General features: G+C 33.0%; 3 protein-coding genes and 1 long non-coding RNA gene across 6 annotated transcripts in view; 1 reads left to right on the forward strand and 3 right to left on the reverse strand.

The window, feature by feature from the left end:
* On the forward strand, positions 1-10,548 carry LOC144840798 (uncharacterized). 3 transcript variants are annotated; one of them, XM_078696833.1, is made up of 10 exons: positions 1-146; positions 1,927-2,110; positions 4,433-4,556; positions 4,814-4,897; positions 5,494-5,582; positions 5,773-5,943; positions 6,316-6,453; positions 7,588-7,643; positions 8,172-8,308; positions 8,743-10,548. In XM_078696833.1, the coding sequence occupies exons 2-10, from the start codon at positions 1,946-1,948 to the stop codon at positions 9,051-9,053; spliced, it is 1,275 nt and encodes a 424-aa protein (XP_078552959.1). In that variant the 5' UTR covers positions 1-146; positions 1,927-1,945; the 3' UTR covers positions 9,054-10,548. The 3 variants fall into 3 exon arrangements, with proteins under 3 accessions (XP_078552959.1, XP_078552958.1, XP_078552960.1); XM_078696832.1 differs by having other exon boundaries at positions 7-146; positions 1,897-2,110; XM_078696834.1 differs by lacking the exon at positions 1,927-2,110 and having other exon boundaries at positions 7-146.
* Positions 9,260-19,590, reverse strand: part of LOC144840817 (uncharacterized) — a 19,402-nt gene continuing 9,071 nt past the window's right edge. Inside the window, exon 2 of the long non-coding RNA XR_013611959.1 lies at positions 9,260-9,381. This is a non-coding gene — a long non-coding RNA (uncharacterized LOC144840817). The remainder of the gene's footprint in view (positions 9,382-19,590) is intronic.
* LOC144840811 (thymidine kinase, cytosolic-like) lies at positions 9,643-14,328 on the reverse strand. The gene is made up of 7 exons (XM_078696852.1): positions 14,062-14,328; positions 13,763-13,794; positions 13,439-13,552; positions 12,921-13,014; positions 11,778-11,867; positions 11,387-11,506; positions 9,643-11,270 (listed from the first exon to the last, which is right to left on the reverse strand). The coding sequence occupies exons 1-7, from the start codon at positions 14,146-14,148 to the stop codon at positions 11,070-11,072; spliced, it is 738 nt and encodes a 245-aa protein (XP_078552978.1). The 5' UTR covers positions 14,149-14,328; the 3' UTR covers positions 9,643-11,069.
* The window catches only part of LOC144840808 (ras-related protein Rab-40C-like), an 11,790-nt gene continuing 7,532 nt past the window's right edge, over positions 15,333-19,590 (reverse strand). The window contains exon 5 of the mRNA XM_078696850.1: positions 15,333-18,999. Within this exon, the coding sequence (XP_078552976.1) occupies positions 18,764-18,999 (236 nt within the window). The 3' untranslated portion in view covers positions 15,333-18,763. The remainder of the gene's footprint in view (positions 19,000-19,590) is intronic.

Consider the following 19,590-nt stretch of genomic DNA (forward strand, 5'->3'; position numbering starts at 1 on the left):
GTGAGTGTGAGAGGTGGTGATCAATTTCCTCAGTTACATTGCAGCATTGTTTTTGTATTTCACTCATTTTTAAACATTATTAAATTAATTTATTTATTCAGAATATTATTATGGATTCAACGAAAAAGTACAGTTTAGGAACCGAGGTAAGAATAATGTTTATGCTAGCATTTTAAAGTCCGTTGAACCTTTTATTATGGGGAGATGGCGGATGGGTAGGATGCACCATGATGAGGTACCACCTTTGGTACCACACACATCATCATGATGGGTAGTGTTAGTAGATTATCCCTTGCTCATCAGTCTGAAATTAGATATTTAGACGGGTGTTTCTCTGTTAAACTATGAATTATTATTTTCACTGTAGAGCTTTTTGTGTATAGTAATAGTATGACATGTGGCAGCAAATAATGACATTGCATTTGAGTATTAAATAAATTTGACGCCTGACTGTCGGTCTAGACCCAACATTAAAATAATTATCATTGTTGTATATTATTATAATTTCTACTAAGTAAATTTGATTACATCCTTGTCAATTTAACACCTTTGTTGTTACACAAGTATTTTCAAGTAGACAATTTAATCCTTTAATGTACTAAATATTTAATATTACACAAACTCAATCCCTGAGCATCAAAAATAAATTAAAAAAAACAAATGAGATTTGTTATTCACTATTTTTCAATATATATTATACATTTCGGACACATGCCGAACGTTTTGCAATTTTTTAAATAGTTCATAATATCAGCTGCTGCTTTTACAGATTTTTTCGAGAACTTTTCCAACTTACGAAAGTTGAAAAAGCTAAAAAAAAATCTGTAAAAGCAACAGCTGATATAAACTGCTAAATATGTATATATACAATATAGCCCTTCATAATATATATATTTATGTTGATGTACAAAAATTATAATTTATAAGTGTTAGTTTCTATAAAGGTAGCTCAACAATTTAATAGCAATATAATAATATGAATCAGAAAATCTCCTTATGAGTTCACTGTTATTATAACATATTATATGATTCATTAATATAAAGTAGACCACATTTGAAAAAAAAAATAGGTGACCTGATCTGCTTTCTCCGTGATTTTACCACAAGTCATCACCACGGTGATTTGTTTAAATAATATAAAATTCTCTTTAATTTATTATTGTTAGTAAATTTTTTAACATTAGTAATTCTATTATTAACATACATTTAGTAGTTTTTCATTTTAAACATTAAACTATTAGTATTTCCATGTAATTCTTAGTTTTTCCAATTTTAACACAAATTAATATTAGTATTTCCAGTTTTAACATAAATTATTACATTTTTAACATAAATTATTTAACATTAGTATGTCTATGTTTAACATAAATTAGTATTAGATGTTTTAGATTAAATACGAAATGTATGCATGGCACAATACACAATAATACACTAAATAATTTAGTACTGTTTTTATTGTGATCTAATAATATTATATTCAACCATATTAATCACTTATGTAAATTAGTACTTAAATGAAGATGATAAGTAGCAATGCTTGTGACCTATGTTAAATCCTGCACATTGTTGACCTATATTTCAAATTTCCTTATGTTGTCATAATTTTGCAGGTAGTTTTAAATATATTTTCCATTCTGTTGCTTTTGTGATCGTTTTGTGATTAATAAATTATACTAATATCATACCATATAATACTCCATAATCATACAGTATACAATCATGGCTAGAAATTCACTTTCTACTAGTAAACCTTTGCTAGTTAAAAAACACAACAGAATATTGACCAATCACCCAACTAGCAAGCAATTTTTTTGGTAAATAAATTTTGATAGATGAAGGTGAATTTCAAGCCCTGATAAAACCTATAAAAACTTGTTTTTGCTTTTCACATTGCAGTAATTGTGTGTGCCAAAATTATTACTGTAGTTAATAGAAGCTTTTGAAGATGCCAAGATTCTTCATAGCCAATCAGCTTAAACGTTTGTTTCGTTTGCATGGCACCCCACTCCGCCCTCAAGCGGACCCCACACGTATTTATGCACCATCCTGTTCAGCTCACAATCTGTCACTGTCTGGTATTTGTTGTTACCATAATGTTCCTGCTGCGCTGGTGAGTTTAACCAAGTTGCATGATTTTTTATAGTTTGCTACAATTTGCATGAAAGATCCAGAGTCGAGGGTAGGAAAATAAGATCCAGGGTAGAGAAATATAAGATCCAGGGTAGGGAAATATAAGATCCAGGGTAGAGAAATATAAGATCCAGGGTAGGGAAATATAAGATCCAGGGTAGGGAAATATAACATCCAGGGGATAGGGAAATATAACATCCAGTGAAGGGAAATATAAGATCCAGGGTAGGAAAATATAAGATCCAGAGGGTAGGGAAATATAACATCCAGTGAAGGGAAATATGATGCAGGGTAGGGAAATATAAGATCCAGGGTAGGGAAATATAACATCCAGGTTAGGGAAATATATGATCCAGAGTAGGAAAATATAACATCCAGTGTAGGGAAATATAACATCCAGGGTAGAGAAATATAAGATCCAAGGTAGAGAAAATGCAAATTTTGGGGTTGTAAAAGTCCCTCTTATATGCTCTACTCTGTCTGGTGCTATATGTAATACAAATCTGTGCATGTTAATATTGTTACCAATTAATTTCAATGGAGAATATGTGGCAAGATTCTGGATATAGCAACAACCCAGATTTCAGAAATGTGCTGATTTATTATATTATAGCATGATCATTTATAATGTCTTGTGTATTAATGTGATTTATGTAGTTTTAGTAAGATATGTTAACAACATACATTCTAGAAAGTATTAAATGCATGCATTCTAAATCAATCCTTTACATGCAAAATGAAAAATTTTATATATGTACATATTACTTATGTATAGTACTACTGTAAGAAAATTCTTTTATGTTTAGTATGCACAGTTTACATTCATATATTAATTTCCACATAATTCATTTTTTCATGGTCATTATTGGATACAGAATCATTTTTAAAGCTTATAGTTTTAGCAATAATACTTTAAGTAAGGAATGTTGCTAAGTATGGTATGCAGAATTACTTATGGTAATGCTTACCATTTGGAATCAGTTTAGGATTTAACTTACATAGCCTTGGGATAAATGAAGCAGATGTTATTGTTAAAGTACAAATAGTGTATACAGTTTATTTAAAGCATGGAGGAAAGATTTCCTCTATTTTTTAAAGTAAGTTTTTTTTTAAATCCAAGTGAATGAATTAAATAAAAACTATACTATAATTAACTCTACCAGTCTGTACATCTCCTGGGGTAGCCCATGATGTTTCATTTCAGAAATACGTCTGGGGTGGGGTGATTAAAGCTTAGTTCTCACTAGAATGCAATGCAAAAAAATTTGACCAACGTCAGTGGATAAATTCAGAGAAGCCACTGCTGGTCAGTACTCTACTTGCGGCTGTGTCCTTTCCTCATGTCGTATGTTTAGCTGAAATTTCTAGTCTGGTTGTGAGGGTAGTGAGGACAGACGAAACCCATCACTTTATTTTGTTATTTCCTTAGATTCTAAGAAATAATCAAACAGCTGTAGCACTTTGGACTTTATAAGACTTAGACTAAATAATATTATCAGTGATGTTTAAAAAAAGTGATACAATAAAAATCAAAGAAATATTGTACTTGTAGGTTTACAAAAATCAAAGTTGATTTAATACAAGATTGTTCCTTTTACTCAATTATTCTGTTTTCACCTACATCCTGTTCCCTGTAGTAATATGAAACGAAGGTCTAGCTGGGATTGACCTAGTTTATGAGTTATAAAGTGGGCCAGAGATCCATAGAGGTCAAATGTCAACCTTTGGAATATCTTGGATTATTAATTACATATGTTGGTTGCTGGCTTGTTTATATTGCTTGAATTGACAAGAATGGTTCGTAGAAAAAAATAATCTTGATTTATATTATGAATGAATTATTGCTTTCCTTGATTTTTAATCCACACGGAAATGACAATTTAACCCTTAGTGCCAACTCAGTGTCATAAATATTTATCCCAATTATTGGATTATATAACTGCACTGCATACTGTACTATACTATAGTACATTCTGGGCTCCCTAGAGAGATGTGCAGGATTGGTTCTTTGCTCCCTATGGAGAAGTTATTAGTGATCTTGTTATAGAGTGCTAATCTCAAGGGTATACTGTACATTTTCTCCAAGAAAGAAAGCAGTACAAAGTGCATTACCCAGAATTTAATACTTTAATATACACCCACATGCAAAATGGTCTATGAATTCTTACCTTACGTTCTTGCTTATAAAACAGTAAAACTAATACTTTTTTATACTAAAAACAATGAACATATTTTTTAGAGGAATTGTCACAAAAGTTTATACTACCAGCTAATTAAATTCTTTTTTACCATACCACTGTAGAATTCTGGTCATGTGATTGACTTGAGGAGCGATACGGTGACCAAACCGGATGCTGAAATGCGTAAAGCAATGGCGGAAGCAGAGGTTGGAGATGACGTTTACGGTGAAGATCCTACAGTCAACAGTAAATACAAATTGTTGCATTAAATAATTAAGATATCTTTTTTATAAGAGAGGGTGTTTGTACGTTTGTTATGAACGAATGGTCCTAGGAAAGGTTTTAAACTACACTTTAAAATCACCCTGGTACAATTACTGTATGTCTTTCTTAGTGATATAAATAAAACGATGATGATGTGGCGATGATATAAGCATCTGGGGTGGTGGTGGTAAAGGTAGCTCATCTGTTTATTTCATTTGTTTTAAATATTTTGATTTCAGAGTTGCAAGAAAGATGTGCCTCGTTACTTGGTAAAGAGGCAGCTTTGTTTGTACCTTCAGGGACAATGGCTAACCTCATTTCAGGTTTGTTACTACAATATTGTACTCTATATAAACAATAGTCTTTTTATAGGTGTTCTGCAGGAAATGACAATTCCCAAAAACAACAGGATGCTATCTCAGTCGGTTTTCCTTTATGTGCATTGGAAGCCTACTTTAGACTTGCCCCAAGTCTGTATTTATTGTATTTTTTATGTTAATCCACCAGTCGATGTTTAATTATTTTTTTAAAATGCAAGCTCAAGTAGTATACGTATGAAATGCCATGTGCCAAAATGTTTATCTTTTTACTAATATTTAGTCAAAACTCTGCCTGGAACCCAGACTTAGCCTACTTATATGCGCTATAAGAATTAATGATGTAATATAGCTATATAAATTCTCATACAGAGATCAAGTTTGTGTGCTGTGATGTCATATGACATGGCACACACATGATTCGAACCAAAGCCCTTGCATTTAGAGTCTGAAATCCACAAAAATATTCTAATAAGCGGTGGATCCAGGATCTTGAATGACGAAGGCCTAGGGCCTAAAAATTGTAAAATGAAATGCTGCTGCTATCCCACCTTTGATTAATCTATGTATATATTGACTGATTTCTATCTTTCTTTTGTAAGTAATGTCACACTGTCCTGGACGAGGAGAAGAGGTCATACTAGGCGATCAAAGTCATATATTTATCTGGGAACAAGGTGGAATATCACAGGTATTATTAGTGTCAATTATAACAAAATACTGCACCATTTTTTGTTTGTGCACCTATAATGTGACTTATTTTCATGTGCCTTTTAGTGCAGTTTAATGTATATTCGCAGAAGGTATAGAATTGATTTTTATATAAGCACTTGTAGATGTGTGTTACCTTCATATAAAGTAACAAATGAACACTCATTTAGCTTGCAGGAGTCCACCCGCGAACTGTCAAAAACAAAGAGGATGGGACGTTCGATATCGATGAAGCCGAGTCCAAGATCCGAAGTGATGATGTACACTTAACAGTCACGCGGCTAATATGCGTAGAGAACACATATGGGGGTAAACCACTCCCTCTACAGTTTCTGAAAGATGTAAGTAATTATATCTATCTAAATTTTATGGTATGCTATTCTATACATCTACAGTAGACTGGAGAAGGAAAAAGAAAATATTGCCTTAAAAATGATCAACTATTAATTATGAAATATAATACAGTAATCTCAAAATGTCTGAAGTTCTGTCTACACCATCAAACTTTATGTCAGAAAAATGTGATGTGCCCATATGGACATGATGATGTCATATCACTACCATATTAAGCATATCACTACCATATCTGGGCACATACTTTTTTTTGTCAAACTAGTGTGATAGTGTAGACAGAGCTTTACAATCAATAAGTTTCAAATGTTCAATGGCAAAACATTAGCACAACAACAATGTTCTTTAATGTATTTCATTAGGTACGTAAGGTGGCAGACAAACATAATCTATCAGTCCACATGGATGGTGCTAGGTTGATGAATGCTGCTGTTGCAATGGATACAACACCTCAAAATATCTGCCAATATGCAGATTCAATTTCCATGTGCTTCTCAAAGGTTTGTTTATTTTGTTTATATTTAGAGGAGGAGGATTTTGGCAAAATGACAAAACAAAATCTAACAAAACGCTTAATCACCAATAACAGAATAAAAGCAAAGTTCATTCTTGATAATTTAACTAAAGTACACTATTAAGTAGCTTGGTGGTCTAGGTATTAAAGCTAGGCTGGTGATATGCAGGTCCTACCTGAGAATAATTGTTCTCAGTGTACTGAGTATACTGGAATGATGTCAGATTAGGGCTAAACATCTGACCCATGCTGTTATGAGGCTTATGCAGTGGCATTTGTTTAGCTACGAAGATGTCTTGATTCAAGATTTGCACCCAGGATTGTGGGATGTAGGATGTTAACAACCATGCTACGTGGCAAAATGGTTTATCTATTCTTAAACACTTGAATTGTTGGTGATAATCGAAGCCATACCATAATTAAGTTAGTCTATGTTCTAATAAACTATTTCTAAACTATATCCTCTGGGACCGTGTCCTAATACTGAAAGTATGGTGAGACCGTACCGCAATACAATAAAGTTACAGATAAGATAACAACATTAGTTTGTGGGTTCAACCACCTTGTTAAAGTTACTCCTGTTTAACATCCAGGTAATTGTACTTGAAACATTTGGGTTTATGTGTTTGTGTAGCTTAGTTGGAGTGATCATAGCTACATTATTTATGGCAGTTTCAGTGATTTATAAGAGGGTTAAGCTTCACACTGTGTATAGATTTATAGCAGACCACGACCTATGTAGAGGCCTAATGTTATGTATCCTTGTTGGCCGTGAGCATAGCTACGTTGATTTATTGCATGTTTCCCTGAAGTATAACTGGGTTAGGCACCATATTTAAATGTCAACTTTTATTTACATTATGCGACTATAAATTATGACTATAAATATGTCTATTATACTTTATACTGTATAGCAGTCATACACTACATTAGCTAGATCCAGAAATTGTGGGGGCAGCAATTTCAATGCTAAAGATAGGACATAGCACTCCATTTAACAATTTCTAGGCCCTCAACCCCCTCTATTTTAAAACACTGGATCCACCACCGCACTAATCTGTATGTTGTATATCTACAGTACATGCAATTTAGTTTGGATTATTTTTACTTTTGGTAACAGGGTTTGGGAGCGCCTGTCGGTTCAATAATTGCTGGCAGCAAAGCGTTTATAGACAGGTTAGTTAATTTTTTTATCATGAATATAAATCTACTCTTCAGACTACTCAAAATAAATTGAATGATTATAAAATCAAGCTTCAATAATTAAATGCTCTCCATATTTTAATGACCTTTGAAAAATGCTTTCATCTGGTTTTATGTTAACTATCTGTATATATTATCATTATTTATGTTAAACCATTCATGAATATGTATGTGTGCAACGCTTCGAATTGTTTCCAACAAATATTCATCTGGCAATGACTAGATGTTAGCGGTTGCTAGGAGTACTGTAACTTTGCTAGTTGTAGAACAGCGCCCCCTATTAGTAACCTTGGTCTGCGATTTGCCGAAGTTCTTCAGCTTTTGAGGTAAAATGAGTTGGTTGTACACGTACAGTACGTATTCATGAATAGTTTAACATAAAGAATTATATACAGATATTTTAATGATCTCTGGAAAAATGTCATGAAAGATCTAACACAAAAATATGATAAATCTATAAACTTTAAAATCTAAAGTGAATCTTACCATTACTTTTTATAGATCTTTAAGGCATCGTAAAGTTCTTGGAGGTGGCATGAGACAGGCTGGAATCTTAGCAGCAGCTGCATTGCTTGGCCTAGACAGAGCAACAGAGAAGATCAAAATGGATCATGATAATGCTAAAAGACTTGCACAAGGTAAGGATTTACTAACAGGTATTTAATTAAAGAAAATGTTAATTAGTTAAGAATAGGTGGAATTATCAATACAAGGGTATAACTCACTTATATTATAGTAAAATTTATATTATAGATTAGTATTCTGAAATAAAAAAAAGATGAAAGTAACGCAATAAGAGATATTCATATTATTAGATTAGCATCAACTAAACTAGATTAATGTATTAAACCACTGTCTTGAAGCACACCTTACCCGATCTACTACCCGACCCTTAATTACTCAAATCTTAAATTTGCTTACTGGATGTTAACTTAAGCTCTGTCTACACTATCAAACTAGTTTAACAAAAAAAGTGTGACATCGCATTTTTTTTGTCACATTTAGTCTGATAGTGTAGACAGAGCTTAACTTAAATAAAAGTTGCTTACAAAATCTGTGTTTATTGTTACAGGAGTTCTTGACATTAAAAACGAGCACTTGAGTGTTTGCTTAGAAGATGTCCTCAGCAACATGGTCATGATTAAGGTTAATAAAGGTATCAACCCGATGTCAATCTGCCAGGCAATGGCCAGGGTCACCGAGGATGAGGAAAGCAAGCTTGGTTGTAATGTCAACTTGAAGATGTTTCCTGGCTCCAAGACTACAATTCGCGCTGTTGTGCATCAAAACATAAGCAAAAGTGATATAGAATTAGCAATAAAGAAGATACAAATAGTCCTTGATAGTTTTGATGATGGCAAAGGGTATAGTGTTGAAGAATAATGAGTTCTTATTATGGATAGGGATCATGTCAAAATTATTCTACCAATTTTGCTGCAATAACATTTAGTCTGTTTTAATGTAGCAGGTTATGAGGTAAACTTGGCCATAGTATCTAGTTATTGTCTGTAGTCATTGTGTATTCGTTTACAAGACACCAGTCGACTTTTTTATTTAAGTCTGTAAATTTTATTCCAGCTAAAGTATTATATGTATGAAATGCCATGTGTGCCAAAATGTGTGTACGACTGCACCAAAAAGCTTGCTATATAACCAGGTTGTTACTGCAGTAACAATAATTTTGACATGGTCTCTAAAGCTCTGTCTACACCTTTATCAAACTTTATGTGACAAAAAATGTGATTTGCCCATATATGGACATGATGATGTCATATCACTACCATATTTGGGCACTTTTCTTGTCAAACTAGTTTGATAGTGTAGACAGAGCTTTAAAGTATAGAATAAACATAATACTGCATTCCAACTCAATAAAATAATGTTTGCAGGAGAATTCAAGAGGGAATCCTGTTACAGTTCGGTTGCAAACCATTCTACCAACACTCTATACTTTGCCATATGCGAGCACAACACCTTGTCAAAATAATTTATTCTCTACATTTTTATATCCGTTTTAAAGTAATTAAGACACAGTGTGGCACATCTAGGATTTTTAACAGAGCATTTACATAATTGTCTGTCAAAAATAGATTTAAAAAAGTAGTTAATAATTGTCATTTTAGCCACCATTTTTAGCTACTCCTAAATCTAAGTGTTAATATTATGATGGTTAAAGGTGGTTGATATTAATTTCTGTGCAATTTATCTATCAACAAAAGATCATTGGATTAAATTAACATACTTACGCACTTATTTCCGCCGTTTGTTTGGTTTGAAAGCAAAAATGAAACCTCATTTTGAATTATTTCTATATACAGTAATTTATTAAATTCAAACTAAACATATATTACAGTTGTAAAAAATACCACTAATCTAATTAAAGACCACTTTGCGACCAGAGGCTTCGTAGACTTGGTCTTTAAGTAGAATAATTATTAATAAAACACAGTATAGGACCTACATTTGACTTACTTTAAGGCATAGATCAAAGGCTGTACGTATTGATGTAACATCTAGGTTGACTTGCCTTAAATATATCTCCAACATGATCTTATAACTAAGGCTACAATAATGCTAGGCCTTGAAAACACTTTTCCTGAATGGAAAATACACAAAAAACAACATACAGTAATTACATATTAACACAAATAGTTTCATAAAAACGTAAAATGTAGATCCTACAGAAACTGTGCTTAATATTTTAACTATGCAATTGGTCTTTAATTAGATGATTAGTGCTGATAATTTAAAATATACAACTATATTGCTACCATTAAATCTAAATTTCATTTTTGAATAATTTTTTTCTGATATAGTATACTAAGTGGAAATACTTTAATAAAATAGAACTTGGCACCATGTATATGTAGTATTTTTTTTTTAAAAGCTCCCCACTCACCACATTTAATCATTACTAAGTACAGTACTGTACTTTCACTGCTGTGTACAGCATGTATTCTAAAATATGTACACATATCCCTGAGCAAGTTGCATAGAATTAAAAAATCTTTCTACAGTTACTGCAGTAATTTCAGCAATAGCAACCATAATGTAGTAGCTGATGAATTGTAGAATAAAATTTATTTAAAAAAATTAAAAATACAATTCGTAACACTAGGTAGGCTGAATTGCTGTACTGTTCTGAAACATCTTGACACTTGTAAAATGTAGGGCAGGCAACCAAGTTCCTGAGAGTAGTAAAACAGTTGGGAGACCCCCATTAAGGGTACACTTTCCCCCATGAAACGAACAAGGGAAAATATATATTATATATACACTATAGTCAACCCCATGTTCAGTGGAGGGATACTCCATGTTCAGTGGAGGAATACCCCTATTAAGGGGACACTTGGGTTTTAAAGGTGTTCTGCATTTCATACAAGCATGCTAAATTGACACTCAGTGTTCTATTGAATTTCCTTGACTATCCATATCATCATTCCTTTGTGCAAATAGCTTCCTCCCATTCACTTTTGCTTTCTTTTCATTCTCATCGCCTACAGGTGTGCATATATTTTCTTTGTTATGTTCGGACAGTGGCAAATTAAAACAATCTCGACACACGGCCATGTATTTATCGGCACCACCAATGACTTCAACCTGTTCAGAAAAACGCATGTTTTAGTTGATTTGAAATAGCAGAGGCTGAGGGCCTATAATTGTGAAATCGAGTGCTCGGGATAGATTAACCTAATAATATTATTAACATTACTTACTGTTGTTTCTAATCCAATCCTTTTAGTATAAGAACCTTCATGATAACAATTCATACATACAGCATTTAACTTTATCACATTCTCAGCTAATGGTACTAAATTCAAGATCTCTCCAAAACCCTGCAAAATAAATCATTGCATCTTTAAAATGCTTCGAATGATGAAGGTACATTATTCGGGCTAGTTCATAATGAATATATATAGAGGCTAGTCCATACGGAATCAGGCCTTCTCTTTTTAAAATTGTAGGTGTACTACAAATTGCACTGTAGGTGTGCCGTTTGTATGTTGTTGTGTAGAAGTTTACCAAATTTAAGTGTGTTGTAAATCACACTCCTCAAGGGCAGTTTAGGAGTGTACTCTAAATTGACGCCTTTGTCTTATTATGTACCTTCCGTTGAAATGTTCCGTCCAGTGCGGCAACTATTACAATTTTACCAAGATTTGCCATTTCTTCACAAAATTTTACACAGTCTGTGAACTAATAAAAAAAAGAAAATATTTTAAGCAACATTGATTGACAATAGGAAGATCACAATGATTATGATAAGGATGATATTCCAGGTATGGAACGCCCAAAACTGCGCCACTTAGGCCAAGTTGAGTCACTGGCCAAAGACCCTTTTCACGTCTGCAACCAGGTTTGCATAATGCGAATACAATTTTGTGGAAAATTAAGATTTCACAGGGGACCTCTTTGAAATCTCGAAAGAAAAACACACCGATGAGAGGCCTGTTTTTGTTCAGAGTTGTTACCGTGCGCATGTATTGCCCTGGTATTAAACCTACCAATCATAATACAGTCGACTGCGCCTAAGTCAAATCTAATGCGACTGGTATAAAAATTTGAGTTATGCGAACTTCGACTTACAGATTTGTAAAAAAAAAATGCTAGGCCTAGGTTCACTAACGAGCCGCGCTACGGCTAGTAGACCCTGTCGCGATCGCGGCCCACACGATGAGCCTTCTTGAATTGAGTTTGCTTAGCTAGCTAGGCCTAATAAATGCTGAGCCTCCTTTATAGGCAATGACAAACTGTATTTTCTTTATGGTTTAAGCCGTAACAATAAGAAAACGTATAATAAATACATTTCGGTTCTTATTCGAAATCGGTATCCATTGTTTATTGCCATCTGTCTAGCACAAAATGGGTACCCACAAAACTCCGCTCAAGTTCTCAACGCGAATTCGACTTAGGCGGAGTGGACTGTAGTAATCAGATAGCAAATATGCTTTCTCCAGAGTTTTCACTAGTTTCGCAAATGTATGTGTGAAAGCATGTAATAAGTCGGGATATCAAACCGTGTTACAACTTGTCACGTTTAATGCAGATGTGAAAAGGGTATTACCAACCCAAACAAACAAAACATTCTCTAGGTATAAATGATGAGGTAAGTAATGTATAAAATGCTAAAAGCTGAAATGTAGATGCACCAGAATTGTAATGTGATACTTAGGATAAATATGATTGATATTGATAAAAAGATATCATTTTTGGAAATGTTATGCAATCAGGATTTTTATAAAGACTTACAAACTGTCCTTCATCAATTCCTATGACATCATAACTTGCAGCTTGCGCTAATAGCGAATACAGTCTGTCTGCTGCCACAGCTGGACAAGTATGTCTGAAATCAAAAGATTAACCAGAGATTATACACACATCATAATTTCACATTCTGCAAACAATTTTAATAATACAAAAATTGTTTTTTAAAGCTGTGTTTAATCTGGTGACTATTCATAGTTGATGACCTCCAATGAAATCAGGTACATCATTTTTATTGAGTGGAAAAGATTATTTAGAGAGCTACATTCAGTGTATTTATGGGTTAGGTTGATTATTTAGATGTTTAGGTTGATTATTTAGGGGTTAGATCGATTATTTAGGGGTTAGATCGATTATTTAGGGGTTAGATCGATTATTTAGGGGTTAGATCAAAAATTTAGGAGTTTTAAACTGATTAGTATAAATTAGGTAGATATATTGGCTTCTAAAATTACATGGCCAATTTTGAGTATGTATGTAATCCATTTAAGTGTGGTACTTGCCTGTCGTGAGTTGATATATTTTCTGAGCTGTATCTATCATCTTTGATATATTTAATGAGAAGGCAACTATGATTTGCTATTTGATATCTCTTGATTCTTCTTACTAATTCAGTTCTATAAAGAAATGTAAATTATTATTAAACATGGAATTTTGCCAATATGAATATTAGTAGGAAAGGTATCATTTACGCATACATTTTGACGTTCAAATGATCAGAAAGTTGTTTGTGGTGGTAACATTTGTACTACTACACAGTATGACATCATTGACATACATGGGCAGTTTTTAACTTTATCAAATAATTATATGTACATTGTACTTACGTTTTACCAGAAAACATCGGTCCAAATATTACCTACAAAAAATAATTAAAAGCTTTTGTTTTATTTTGAATATTATTAAATATAAAATTCACAGGCCTAAAATAAAATTGGTCAAGTTAGCTAGGCCTACCCACCTAGGCTAGAAGAACCTTGCTAGATAGGTCTAGGCTATTCATTGGGATGGATGTCCTCCTACCTATGCCTAGCTCGTTAGGCCTACTGTACTTTAGTCCCGGCCGTATCCTATTCATTAGGCCTAGCCTCTAGGCTATTTATAACGTGACAGCAGTTTGACTCACCTGTATTTGTCCTCTCTTCCTAGGCTTACTATGTGGTTGTGGTAACGTAATATTCATTGGAGTAGACACTGATCCGGTGAAATCCATAATTTAATGCAAAAAAAACACAGTAGGATCAGCAAAAACCACCCAGATGTAGCCTAGGCCTATGCACAACAACAAAGATAATCAGTCAGTTCCCACCAATTTGATCGGCGCTAAATTGTTCAATTTGGCGCGACCATACGGCCTATGAGGGACCAATGAATGCAAAGACAGTCCCTGTGTTTTGCATTCATTGGAGGGTTTTAGTAAAGTGGGAGGGTCACACCGCCTTAAGTCATTCAACCGTAAATGGTGGAGCCAATCAAAATGTGCTAAATAAGCTAGTACACATAAAATACAAAGAAAACAGATAACAAAAAAACCCCACAAAACCAATTTTGTTTCACTGTTCACACTCACATCTTCATCCTTTATATTATAGCAAATGTACATTTAAAACAAATATTCATCATCCACATCCAAAATTGCTCACATAATAGTTTGCATGCACTAAAAGACTAACAATTACAAAATGACAAATTATTTTGAAAAGAACATTTTGGTTTTTTTTTTCTTTCGGACATTTTATTCAATAATCTAGTACATTTCAACTTATAAATTGAACAGAATATCATTACTCCATCACCATCATCACAAATTACATAATCATTTTAAATAATATTATTATTATGGCAATTGCAAAAACGTTATATATTAAAAAATAATAGAGAATACAGGTTATACATAAGATGTGGTGAAAACACATTCCTCAAGACCACCGTTTAAGTTTGGTTCCCACTTGTAAGTAATTTGACCAATCATTTTGTGATTGGTCAATTTACTTTGTACACATGTCATTGTGTTGCATCCATGTGGATATCAAGCTTTATATAAGACCACTATTTTGTAGTTATATAGTTAATATGAAAGGAATGATGATAACATGATAACATAAGAAAATCATGTTGCTAATTAGTGACTTGATAAATGGGTTTATTTCTGTTATAATTTACCATCAATAGTGAGTTTACGAAACTGTATGGTATGAGGACACTGATGGTGTGATCATGGTTTACTGAGCACCTTCAATTGTCAGTTACCTTTATTAAGCTCTGTCTACACTATCAAACTTTATATAAAAAAAAAAATCTGACACTTTATTTATAGTGTAGACAGAGCTTTACACTAGGATTTTATAGGGGCAAAGGGGGATTAGAGTTACAAAAAGTGGTGGGGGGGGGGGGGGGCTTAAGAGTCATTAAGAGCCAGCTAGTTAAGGCTTATTTACTAAACTGGTCTCTAGTTTGAAAAGGGATCTTCAGGAACAAAAGGGAAAGCAAAAAACCATTCTGTTTCGTAAACTCATTAATATATAACACCATAAAATCATATAAATATCAGGTTTATCAAAAAATATTCTATGCTTATTCCACATTAGAAATCAATTTTTCTCTATAAAAACAAATCGATAATTACCTTTTAAAGTATTACAACATTTCATGTCACATGATTTGTACATAATGTAGTCAAAATATTATTTTAATTGTTAACTTATATAAAGATTATTTTAAATAAAACAACTTTTCATATTTACATTTAAACACAAAGTCAAAGAAGGGTTGAACATTTAAAATAACACCTGGTTCTCTTTACTGTATTATATGGCATTATATGACCAGTATCATACGTAAATTCTGTAATACAGCATCACATTGCATCATATGTGGCACCTGCATATTATGTCAAAGTTAAGTAGGACTTATGGCCTATGATACAGAAAACACATGTGACATCATGTGATACTGTGTTACAGAATTGTAAAAATAATTTTTAAATAAGATACTAAACAGGCAAATACCCGCCCACCCCCAACCCTGAATTACATTACTGGCACGTAACATAAATACGATAGGAATACTAATATGCTCTGAGAACCAATAGTTGGCTTATGATGAATACATACTCCTGTTTATTTGACTTTCGATCACACACCTCCATTAAAGAACCATGGAAACAATTCCAACTGCAGTTACTGCAGCACACTTATTTAAACAATACTTATATTGCCAGTAAGGGTTATAAAGCTCTGTCTACACTATCAAACTAGTTTGACAAAAAAAAGTGTGCCCAAATATGGTAGTGATATGCCCAGATATGGTAGTAATATGACATCATCATGTCCATATATGGGCACATCACATTTTTTTGTCACATAAAGTTTGATAGTGTAGACAAAGCTTTAGCGTATATAAATATTATTTTACTTGCTTCCATGGAAATCAAATCAAAGTATGTTAATATTCTTTTGAAAATATGACACAATAATTCCATACAACAAATTTGAATGGCATACATAACTAACAATAAGCGTCGATGAAATATCTAGATACAAAAAATACAAGTTTAGTGAATATATTTACAATCAACTAATTTAATCTAGAAAATTACTAGTCAACTTTCTTGGAACCATAAAATTAGAAATTCCCCCAAAACCAAAATTTTCCTACGGTCCAAAATTCTTCCTTATTTAACATGCATTCGGGGGAAGAAACAGACTTAAGGAACAAAACTCTTTTGGGCCAGCCCAATGGTGTCTGAGTTTGGGAGAGTTGACTGCATTACTTTTTACAACCATTGCTGTTACCTATATACTGAGATGTTTAAACCCATCCCCTATCCTAACACATTGTCACCAATACATACTTTTAGTGGGTAAGCAAGGGACGTTTCAGAAATTATTTGTTTCTCCTGGACAAACCTAATTGTTACAAATTGGCTTAAATTTCAAAATATACTATGGCAATTTTGTTCATAAATTGGAGAAATTTACGTAGCATCTGCGACTGATATAACAAAATAGTTTTTCATTAAAGTCAGTAAATAGGTGTAAGGTTTTTATATAATGGGGTATCATATCTTCACATTTATACTTCTAGTGCTAAGAACCACATGCTGTTTATAAAACCACTCTATCCACCATGTAAATTGTTGCTTTAAAAATCGCCTTAACTATATTTTAATTCTGAAGAACTGCTGAATTGAAAAGTACCATGTAAGAAATTCTATAAACGATATATACTGAAACAATCTATGGCACCATTGATATAGACATTCTCAAGGCATTTACTAGTCAACACTGAGTAAACTACAAATGACACAACACACTGGAGGAAGTCACAAAACAAATGTGACAAATTTAAATTTACTGCACTGTGTAGTAACTTGTAGCTTTCTTGATGAATATCTTATGTATACAGTACGTACTCATGGAAGTATACACCATAATATACCTCCATGGTATACTGTAGTTACTAAACAGTTTACAATAACACATTGTTGGAGTTTTTTTGTGCCCATTTTTGTAAAATCAGTAATGTTGTACAGTTTTGTTTGACAAAAAAACTACTGCAGTATATAGATTTGACGCAGTAATAACTGTGGACATGGGTAGGTACATACAAATCATAGACTTGTAGCCAAGCAACGGGAGAGAGAAGTATTGAGTGCACTGAAGGACTAAAAGACCACATCGCAGGACGAGTATGACAAAGTACAATCTTTAATAGAAGAATTTAGTATCATCTAAACTTTACATGCTGACAATATCAAGCTTTTGTTTCGGGAGAGTAGACAAAGGAGGAATCTTTTAAGCATGGTTACGTTCATTATCATCAGGACTATAGTGGTTGATTCAACATTCTTCCAGTCCTTTATCTAACGTCCTAAAATACTAAAGTAGATTATTTATTATATTTTCGACAAGAATTCAAACAAACCCACATTTTAAAGTGGACCAATAAAATTTCTTGAATCTTGAAGATATATTCCTTTTCTTATTCTACCTCTTCCCTTTCCCAAAGCTGGCTACAGTCCAGATTAACAACATTTAATACCAATTTAGCAGATACAATATCAAAAGTCTATCAAAGTCATAGGTTTCACGTTGTTTTTAAAGTGACTGTTTTTTATACATTACTAGTACAATGCTTACCAACAATCTTGCTTGTACAAAAACTAAACAAGAATCTATTACTCACAGGTCGCACACTTTGTTTTTTACATAGAGATACATACACCTCCATGCTGACTATGAATATAAGCCAGCTTAGGCCTGTTAAGGTTACAATGTTAATGCCTTGCTTACTGAGGATAAATTCAAATTCTGAAAACTCCAGGGCGAGAGTGTTGGGGTGAGAGGGGATACATTTTTGTGGCACAGCTAAACTGAGAAACTTGATATACAGTAATAACTGTTTATATCATTTCTGGAGTATAAAATATTACATTGTTAATCCCATGCCATTTTGTTATGTATAAGGGTAAATCAAGGACACCTAATTAAACAGCTCCATTTCTCATACCAAACACAAATTGTTTTATCAAATGAATTACAGAAAACTCAAATAGTCTTAAACGCACATGATCATGCCAAATAATTCTACTGCAGTAATTATAATATAGTAACTGCAGTAATCAAACTACAACTACAACATTAAATATATTTAATTTACTTTGTACTTCAATTACTGCTAAAGATGTATAATTAAATTACTGCAGTAAAAAATGAATTTACTGATGTAGGACAATATTGACATGGGAAGCACACTTTTCAGTTTTCCATTCTAAATATTCTTCTCATTAGATAAACTATGTACATACTTAATTAACGCCAGCAGTATCATGAAATAATACAGCTTTTCCGTTGTGAATAAGGGGGATCTGAAGGGTTGAGAATCGTGCGCCGTTTCTTCGAGCGCAAGTCGGTTTGCGGTAGCATGTACCGGTGCATGTGGTTAGCATCTGCGAATGACTTAAGACGTGATCTGAGCGTTGGCGGTAAAGGTAATTTTTCCATAGCATAGGTACAAGTACAGTTCACTATTACTCGGCAACAGAAATCTTGCAAACTTAATACTGAAAAAAAAAATCAAAATTATAAGTTTATTGGTGTACTAATTTTTATGATTACTAATAATATAACAGGGAAACTAGAGGATGAATGAAACATTTCTGCAAGACTCACGATAATCTCTAATCTAATGTATAAAGGAGAATAGATGGACAGATTTAAAGTCTGTCTGTTTCCCATTAGAAGATGAATGATAACAACATTGTGCAAAAGGCAAGATAATCTATTACCAAATGTATAAAGAAGAATGGATGGTAAGATTTAAAGCCTGTTTCACACTAGAAGATGAATTGAATGATAACAACATTGTGCAAGAGGCATGATAATCTATTACCAAATGTAAAGGAGATGGTCAGATTTAAAGCCTGTTTCACACTAGAAAATTAATTGAATGATAACAACATTGTGCAAGAGGCATGATAATCTATTACCAAATGTAAAGGAGATGGTCAGATTTAAAGCCTGTTTCACACTAGAAGATGAATTGAATGATAACAACATTGTGCAAGAGGCAAGATAATCTATTACCAAATGTAAAGGAGATGGTCAGATTTAAAGCCTGTTTCCCATTAGAAGATAAATGATAACAACATTGT

This window comes from Antedon bifida, chromosome 4 (genome assembly GCF_963402885.1).
Source record: "Antedon bifida chromosome 4, ecAntBifi1.1, whole genome shotgun sequence".
In the NCBI taxonomy this organism is placed as follows: domain Eukaryota; kingdom Metazoa; phylum Echinodermata; class Crinoidea; order Comatulida; family Antedonidae; genus Antedon; species Antedon bifida.